This window comes from Saccostrea cucullata, unplaced genomic scaffold (assembly GCF_032062105.1).
Source record: "Saccostrea cucullata isolate Sc308-1 unplaced genomic scaffold, CSIRO_AGI_Scuc_v1 ctg1252, whole genome shotgun sequence".
NCBI lineage: Eukaryota > Metazoa > Mollusca > Bivalvia > Ostreida > Ostreidae > Saccostrea > Saccostrea cuccullata.
This window is the reverse complement of record NW_026925150.1, coordinates 203,857-214,113: the sequence shown is the minus strand read 5'-3', so window position 1 is coordinate 214,113 and position 10,257 is coordinate 203,857. Positions and strand designations below refer to the sequence as shown.

Here is a 10,257-nt window from a genome sequence, read left to right as displayed (position 1 = left end):
TCCCTCTCAGGAATTTTTCACTCATATGTAGACACCACCACTTGAAAAATAATGAGGACAAATTAGATTTGAGATCAACATTCATTTTAGGAGTTTTCAACCATTAAGACGTAAAGAAATATTAACTCGATCCTTCCCCTCTCCCCTTCCCAGACCCCTGTTTGTTCATGTATGCAAACTACTACTTGTTTTTACATTTTAAAAAAATATGTTTATACAAATAGTTTAATGTGGTCCATCTCTGAATGATTTTCATTCCTAATTCTAGGAAGATAGGTTGACACAAATTCATGAATAAAATGTCAAGTAATCTTATCATTGATTCACTTTTATTTAATTTAATTTAATCATATTGTGAACATTTCCAGCTCATTAGGAGAGTGGGGATGACCTCTAGGGGTTCATAACCTTTATACCATTAAATTTACATAACATAATAACACAAGTAACAAAATTATGTAGTCAAATGGAAAAAGTTTCCTACTATTTAGGAGTCACATGATCATTTGTCATTACAGGGACAGGGAAGTGGATTGGGAGATCGCCCCTCAACCCCCCCCCTCCCCCCCCCCCCCGGAATTTGCAGGACTATAATATATACTGGAAGAAATAAAAATGACTTTGGATTCCCTAAGTGTCCCTCCACTCTGGAAAACAGACCCAACCATAACTTCTTCTTTTTTTTGCTTCTCAGGAAATTCTGGTGAGGACCCCCCCCCCCCCCTCCATCCCAGAAAAAAAAATCTGGATCTTGTAACTGAATGTAACGTTGATAACGGGGGATAACTCTTCAGAATGTGAAATTCGTCTATTGTAGCATCGGATGACCTTTGATCCTTTAAACTTGAACCTAACCGTTTGCATTTCAGACTATTTTACCCAAATCTATACCAAAACTTGTACTTACCGATTGTCATTATTTAGGCCCTGTCGTCTTCATGAAATATGATCCAATAAAAACACAAAATGAAATAATTCCTACTGACATATATGCAATGATGCACACTAGTAGCCTACTGCACGTGCAGTGAAATCTAAAATGATAATGCCAATGGTAAAACTAGTACTTAAGTTGGGTACGTGACGCAAGCCCAATGTGATGCAGGTGTTCAGATACATGTATAGTGCAAGAACAAATTGAAAATTATCATTTACAAAAGATGATTTATTTTAACTTTGCCATCTAGGCCTATTTCCAAAAACAGGCAAATAAGGTGTGTTTGTGTGTGTGTGTGTTGATGGGAGAGGGGTGGAGGTTGACTTATATGGCAGCTTTCAAGAAGTTTCTGCCTAATCAAATATAAATAAACTTTGCACATATTGAAAAATTCATTAAAAAACGCTTTACACTAATTTGAATAATATCATTTTTTGTCAATCTATATTAGAAAATAGATTTAAAAAGTTCCAATTACCAGTATGTGCCAAAAATTAATACCCCCCCACCCCCCCCCCCCCCCTTTATCAAACCTAATAAACATCATTGTTTAATTTCCGACTGGTAATCAATTATGAATATGAAATACCAATAAGATGGAGTCCCATGGGTTACATGGTCACTAGCTGCAGATCTGTAGCGTTATGGTTTTATATATTAGTCTTTGACCGATCCTGAAATGCAAAAAAGGTGCAATTTACGGCGCAATATTTTTTGCGCACTTCTGGGGAGAATTTCTCCACTTTCCAGCATCGGTTAATTTACTACCTTTCACTCCCTTATTCTAGGCACATTGTTTAACTAATCTGTATATTTTATCCATCTCCAATCCTTTTATAGTCGGCTCTACACGTGATAAACTCGCTTGATTAAAATTATTTGTTAGATTGCTGAAAATTCACATCAAGCGTGTTTATTGCCTGTAGAGATGACTATAAATGGCTTGGAGGTGGACAAAATATACATATTGCCTACAGAATGTGTCTAAAATTAGGGAGTGAAAGGTAGTTGATTGACCAATGCTAGAAAGTGGAGAAAAACTGCCCAAAAGTTCGCAAAAATTATTGCGCCGTAAATTGCACCTTTTTGCATATGGGGATCTGTAGCGTTATGGTCAAGGACAAATATATAAAACCATAACGCTGCAGATCTGCAGCTACATGGTCACCTGAGCATATTATGCTCAATTTGATGAATACATGTATTATGTAAATTATTGAATTATATTGACTTATTCCTTGGTAAAGCCCAATATGAGGAAGTGTGCATTTAGAGGCAAACACCTTAGTGCGGGTATTACTGTCTCATGACAGCATCTAATTTTTTTTTATTTCTATCGTTTTTAATAGGGACATATATACCCCTTGGGGTCATGATGTAAACAAACTTAATTCTACACTAAACGAGAATGCTTCCATATAACTTTTATCGCTCTGCTGTTATTGAGAAGACTTTTTAAAAGATTTTTTTTCTATGTAATCCTACTTAATCACCCATTATAGCCCAATCCTTGCCCCAGGGGTCATAATTTGAACAAATTTCCACACTACCTGAGAATGCTTCTATATATGACTTCTTCTTGGAGGTGAAAGGCAGACGGACAGCAAGACTTAGAGACAGATTGATAAGTTTTTTTTTTCTAATTTAACACCCACAAAAATACCCCTTAAAGCAAAAACTTCGTTATCAAGTGTATAAAAATTTAATCCAAGAATCACATAATTTTTGTTTCTGTATGTTTTAGCACCGGTATAGAATAATGATTTGCTACACAAAATTTTCTTTACAATTCTAACTCTGAAATTAATCAGCTTGATAAAGGTTCACTTTACAGTCTAATTCAAATAACCACTCATTATATACATTATATATACAAGTATCTACAATAATGTGCCTTCAAATATATATACATATACGAGGGTTGTCCAGATAAACGAAAACTTTTTTTAACAATTCAAATACTACTCAACCAAAACTACTTATTTTTTTACATGCTGTTGGAAAATGATCTTTTTTATTTTGACAAAATATTATAGGCCTGTAATGTCAACAGCATATAAAAAAGCAACCTTAGGGTGTTAAATGTGGGTATGACTTTTTCATATAGCATTGTCAAGGAAGTTTTCTTTGTTAAGATATTGTACAGAAATATGATTTTCCTATATTAATACTCCATAATTTGGTGTACCATGCTCAAAATTTTATTTATTTGTCATCATTAATGATAAATGAATGAATATACGATGATGTGTGCCAAAGCACTTCAAACAGAATCTAGTTAGAATGGTGATGTTAGATGTTGGAACACAAAATTTTCACTTTTTTAGAGGCATAGATTCGAGAACAAATTCAAAAACGATACAAGCTAGCTGATTTCATTAGATCCGTTTACCTGAGAGGAAAGTGTTACTTATACAGATATTTCATTGAATTTTTTAGAGATTTTTAAAAAAAATATTGATTATAATGTTTGCCAATTTTTAATCCTATAATTAAAGCAAAAGATAACGAAAAACGTGACATTTTCCTGAAACAACCCTCATTAAATGTATAATAAACACAAATCAAATTCAGTTGTGAAAAATGTCATCCCGCAATTCTTTTAGCTCTGGTATTTTACTTAAAACATCATATACAAGGCGCATGGTAATACCACTCTCAATAAGGTATTCCTTAGGACAAGTCTCCAGTTTTTCCTTCATCCTTGAGTGTGCAAAAGCTGGAATTCCCTCTTTAAGCATTAAAAACACTTTTGCCACACCTTTTTCCAAACCAATGATACCAGGACTACCAGAGGCCCCGTGAGTTGTAGTTTTAGAGCAGTGAAAATGTACTTTTCTCTCATTACATGCATAATCATAACTATTTCTGATCATTTCTGGATCCTCATCTGGAAAATTTTTTTTCCACCACTTAACGGCTTTGTAGTGAGTTTCCCATACTTCAGTATCTGAAAGCAATGGACATTCACTGTCTAATCTTTGCCCATTTCCATGCACAGATGGATGTGCAATGATGTAGACATTTTCTGGTTGATTGCCCCATATATCCAAAGTAAACTGTTTTGGTAGAGATAATTCTGAACAGTTAAGTTCTAGCAAAGCCACATCATCTGCCTCTGTTTGACTAAAGAATGGGATGTCAATGTTCAATGTATATTTTGAACTGTAGTCTTCATTTGTCATGTAACCAAAATATACATACATAAGGTTGCTCTGGATAAATTCCATTGCTTGATCTACAAAACAAGAGGACAATAGGTCACATAACTCACATGAACAATATGGCTATAAAATGCTTAGACTAATAACTTAAGAATTTTTCTTAAGATTTTTTTTCCTATATAATAAGTTTATCTTCTATTTTGGACCGGTCACGGTAGCCTAGTGGTAGAGCGTTCGCTTCGTGATCGGGAGGCCCGGGTTCGATTCTCGTTGGCGGCGCTGCGTCATACCTAAGACGTAAACAAAGGTAGTGACTGTTCCTTCGCCAAGCGCTCGGCATTAGAAGTGAGAGTCACGGGTCTTTCGGATATGACCTTAAAAACGTAGGTCCCGTGTCACGGTAGGCGCTGGCACGATAAAGAACCCTCACTGCTCAATGGCCCCGAGTGCCGAGTATAGGTCTAAATTTGAAGCCCTTCACCGGCATATGGTGAAGTCTCCATATGAGTGAAAAATTCTCAAGAGGGACGTTAAACAATATACAATCAATCAATCAATCAATCTTCTATTTTGGTCTCTATAAGGTCTACACCTTGGGCTCACAAATTGTAAGAATATTAAGTTTGAATCTTTACTACCTGAGGATGTTTCCGTAATAATATGAGTAATTGTGCCTTTGCTCTTCTTGTTAAGATTTTTATAGATCTTTATTTCTTCAGAGGACCATAAAATGTAAATTGTTTACAGACGAACAGACAGCTAGGGGCAGACCGAGAGCTAGACAGAGGACCGACACCTACTATCATATAAGCTGTTCTGGTCTTCGCCCAGTTGGGCTAAAAATGAAAATTTAACACAATCAATGGGTATTGATTGGTTTGTGCTAACCATTGTATGCATAAACATGTAGCAATGATATTCATGAATTAGCAATGTGTCGTATGCACCTTTGATGCCTAAATATAAAATCCGAGTATTTTAAATACATATACACTATCATTCTGTTTATCACTAAAGAATTGACGTGTCTTAATCTTTTCAAAATCTTATATTTAGTACAGGTAGAATACATGTACTAAATTTAAATGTCAAAAAAGGTCTATCTAAAATATTACCTTTTGCAAATAAGAACCCAGTGTCCTTCAATGCACTAAGTAAGTTGCTGATCTTCACATAACCACGACTCTTGGAATTTTCCAGCCATTCCAAAATCCCATTTCTTATTTTCATTTCTACATCAGATCCAGAATCTTTAACATTCAGTTTTTCCAGTAACTTAGCATAATTGCCATTGCGATTTGGGTCTGACTGGGCATTTTTTATTATTTCCAACATGTACATTTCTGGAAGCAAAAGAAATATTTACAACGTTAAGTGAATCCCTCTTGTACACTGTTGTTTAGAAAACAAGATAAAAGAAATTCTTGACAATGCAAATCATGAATTACAGGGTTCGACACTAACGGTAGACCGGCGGCCCGAGTCCACCAAAAAATTGGAAGGTCCACCAAACGTTCTGGGCTAGGTGGACCGTCGGTCTACTTAAAATTTGAACACCATATTCAAAAAACAGTGAAAATTTCAGAGTTTTTTTCCCTTTAAATCGAAATCTGTAACTCAAAATTATTAATTCCTCCATATCTGTATTTTACAAGAAATAAATATACATGTATGTAAATAATGTTACAGGTAATCAGGGTGACCTAGCAACTCGATATATTTTACATGTAAAATTGATAACTCCAATATTAACAATGGAACATTCAACACAGACTTTGAACATGTTGAATAAGAAGCATGAAAAATCCGTGCCAAATTAGCCAGTCTCTCCTCTGTTTACGTAATGCACAGAAAGGTGTGAAAATTACACTGGGTAACAGGAAATCGCTTCACGCCTGAACGCACACTGTTGGAGATAATTAGAATTGATTGACAGCTGCATTTATGCATTGTTTTTTTTTTTAATTTTCTTGATATACATTATATCACTACTTATTTGAATAAACAATAAATTTAGAAAATAATTAATACACATACATGTACCTATGTCAGTTTTGCATCGTAGTAAAAAATATCTAGCCATAGATACATGAAAAATTGAATTGTTTAATCTGTGAACAAATTAATTAATAATTGGAATTTTAAATTTAAGCTACCTTTGGAAGCGAAATAAATGTAGGTTTTCACCATTGTAACTTAATGATAATTATTAAAATATTTTTTGGTTTGTAGATTAATACATTTTTTTTAAGTTTTACAATATTTCAGAAAAAAGTCTGACTAGTCCCTGATTGATTTTTTTTTCTGTTGACTGGTTAGATTTATGCTTTATTAGTCTGACTGGAATCGTTATATATATTTAGTTAGTTTTAATTAATGCCTTGTGTAATGATTCATTAGTTCAAACATTTTTAAAGGTCCACCAGATATCGAGAAGGTCCACCAATAATTTTTGACAAGTGGACCTGTGGTCCACCAAGGTAAAAAAGTTAGTGTCGAACCCTGAATTATATCATACAAGTAACTGAATGAAAAATATCAGACTTCAGAAGCATTGCTTCTTTCAAGTTTAGACCAACTAGAACTGTCCAAACGGGACAAAATACCCCCCGCTGGGTTTTTCAGAAGTAAGTTTTTCCATAATAAATATATGTATCAAAAACAAATTATGAAATTTTTATTCCAGTGACCTTGAACTTCCCCAAATAACCTTGGGTCAAGGCCATGACACACCCTTGGGTCATGGGCAATCTTTCAGTGAAATGAGAACCTACCAAGTTTATCCATAAGAAAGATATGGACCGGATACAAATTATGAAATTTTTCTACCAGTGACCTTGAACTTCCCCAAATGACCTTGGGTCAAGGTCATGACACACCCTTGGGTCATGGGCAATCTTTGTGTGAAATAAGAACATACCAAGTTTATCCATAAGAAAGATAAGGACCGGACACAAATTATGAAATTTTTCTACCAGTGACCTTGAACTTCCCAAAATGACCTTGGGTCAAGGTCATGACACACCCTTGGGTCATTGGCAATCTTTGTGTGAAATGAGAACTTACCAAGTTTATCCATAAGAAAGATATGGACCGGACAGGGAATATAAAAAAAATTTCTTCCAGTGACCTTGAACTTTCCCAAATGACCTTGGGTCAAGGTCATGACACATTCTTGGGTCATGGGCAATCTTTGTGTAAAATGAGAACCTACCAAGTTTATCTATAAAAGATATGTATCAAACATGATTTATGAAAATTTTCTTCCAGTGACCTTGAACTTTCCCAAATGACCTTGGGTCAAGGTCATGACACACCCGTGGGTCATGGACAATCTTTGTCTGAAATGAAAACCTACCAAGTTTATCCATAAGAAAGATATGGACCGGACACGAATTATGAAATTTTTCTTCCAGTGACCTTGAACTTCCCCGAATGACCTTAGTTCAAGGTCATGACACACCCTTAGGTCATGAGCAATCTTAGTGTGGAGTAGTAGATTCTAATGTCCCTCTGTAAGAAAGATATGGACCGGACACGATTGCACAGACAGACGGACGGACAGACAGACAGCTAGACAGACGGACAAGGTGATTCCTATATACCCCCCCAAACTTCATTTGCGGGGGGTATAAAAATTGGACCCATTACATATGTACCAAGGTAAAAAGTGACCAATATTTCAATTTTCACCATGTGTATCATTTTCTGACCATTTTTCTCAACCTTACATCAGCCCCGTGGGGATCCGGGTTAGAATAGGTCCCCAGTACCCCCTTGCTTGTCGTAAAAGGCGACTAAAAGGGGCGGTCCTTCGGATGAGACCGTAAAAACCGAGGCCCCGTGTCACAGCAGGTGTGGCACGATAAAGATCCCTCCCTGCTCAAAGGCCGTAAGCGCCGAGCATAGGCCTAAATTTGCAGCCCTTCACCGGCAATGGTGACGTCTCCAAATCAGTGAAATATTCTGGAGAGGGACGTTAAACAGAATTCAATCAATCAACCTTACATGCCTTAAGGAATGTGCATTTTTATAGGCAACTTTACAAGTTTATTGTGATTTTAAGAATATGATATCTTTTTATAAAAGGAAAAAATGAGTCCATAAAACATATGGATATAACGAACAGTATTCGTTATCCAAAAGTCCATAAAACAATAAAAACAGGAGCAGAGCAAACATCAAAGGTGGGATCAAGATTGTCATGGAGGAGGGCGCATATTCCCTGCCAACCAGTCACATCCGCCGGGTTCTCCTTGTCATAATTGGGAAGTGATGGATATTGATTTTTATTATCAATTAAAATAAGAGGGAGAGAACTTTTACCAATAATGGTCATAAATTAGGACATATCACATCCTTAATGCTAGTAGTAATGAATTGGATTTATGTCAAAATCTATGGAGTATTTAACACCTTCATATATGTTACATATTTAATATCGTTGAATCTGTTGCATTTGGGGGTTGAGTACCTTAAATTAAACGAGTTGACATGAAGAAATGCTAGTGTTCTCAAATGTAAACTAGAACTGTCCAATAGGGACAAATACCCCCCGCTGGGTTTTTCAGAGAAGGTGCCAATTCAAAAATACTTTATGGATCTAGAGGTGTTCACAATTTACTTACAAAAATTTGCAGTGAAATATAATTGCTCATCATGTTTCTTAATGAATGAAACCAAGGTGCAACCAAATGAAACATCAATACTAATACATTGTAATTCCATTGTAACATTTTGAAAAAAAATTTTCATTTTATTTTTTTTTATTACTGCATTAAAAAAATATATTGCAATTATGTGTTATGTCACTCTGCAAACTGATTGTTGAAAAAAAACTATTATACAAAATCAAATTAATCTTGATATATCAATTTGAAATGCATTTTGAAAATAAAGAGCTGGTCATCCAGTAATGAAGTGCTTTGACAGACAATTAATTACAATTAAGAGAATAAGAGAAGAGAGATCTTTAATTCTTGTGCCTTATTCCCTGGAGATAGATAACACACACGCTTGATAAGAGATATGCCTTAACAACTTCCAACACCAAACTCATTAATTTATCTTTAACTGGATGCATGTCCAGTCATTATTCCCAAGAGACAAATGAAATTACAGTATCTTCTGTGCAATGTAAAAACTGTTTTTAACACTTGATGATGTTTCTTTTTTTAAGTTTTTATGAGTAGTTTTAAGCTGTAGTATTTTTGAACAGATATTCTAGATTCTATATCTCAAACCTTATACATGAGCGCTAAATGAAGAAGTCAATTAAAATAAATCAAAGTACTGAAAGTACTCATGGGAGTTGAACATGGTGAAAATACAATCTTTGATCGGGAGGTTAAGTGAGTGAACAATATTACATGTATTAATTATTATATTGTCTGTATTTTCAAATACGGACAACTGTTTCCAATTTTTTTAGTTGGAACAATCTTGATCGAGAAAGACATTCAGAGACATTGAATAGCCAAAAGATTCATGGGCCATAATGCTTGCCTGCCTACATTAGTCCTTTTTTTATACCCCCTGCTTGAAAAGCGGGAGGGAATTTTTTAATCGTGATTTCTGTCCATCTGTTTGTTACACTTTAGGTATATATACCCATCTCTTATCCGCAACTTCTCAAACACCACTGAACAAAATTTTCATAGAATCTTTATTACATATTGCCATTGTACTTCTATTACTTTTTCATCCTACACATATTTTGGGTTTCCCATTGCAAAACATGCACACTGTCATTATATTCATATTAGAGGTGGTTGATCATTTATATCACTGCTCACAGTCTTCAAATTTATAATATATTTTTCCTTTGCACCTTTACCTATGTGTTATGAAAATTTCAGTTTCGCAGGAATAATATCAATGTTGATAAAATGTGGATTTTAACACAGCATCCTTTTAAGAGCTAACAGGTTTGTTGTATAAAAGTTCTCTGTGAATAAAAATGTATTTCAATTACACGAATATTATACATGGAGTACATCAGAACTTAATCTTTTTTTAATATTGTGAAAAGAGCAATACCAAGTTAAAAACAAATGTTTATTGAAAAAAAACATAAAACAGTGGTATATGCGAGAGTTTGTGTGCGTACACATTATCTGGTATGTAAATGAGGTTTTTATTTTATTAAAAATATAT

General features: G+C 34.7%; 1 protein-coding gene across 1 annotated transcript in view; it reads right to left on the bottom strand.

Moving 5' to 3' along the window:
* Window positions 1–2,649: 2,649 nt before the first annotated feature.
* LOC134268194 (uncharacterized) overlaps window positions 2,650–10,257 on the bottom strand; it is a 29,327-nt gene continuing 21,719 nt past the window's right edge. The window contains exons 6-7 of the mRNA XM_062750384.1: window positions 5,217–5,444; window positions 2,650–4,175 (exon numbers count right to left, since the gene is read on the bottom strand). Coding sequence (XP_062606368.1) covers window positions 3,508–4,175; window positions 5,217–5,444 — 896 coding nt within the window. The 3' untranslated portion in view covers window positions 2,650–3,507. The remainder of the gene's footprint in view (window positions 4,176–5,216; window positions 5,445–10,257) is intronic.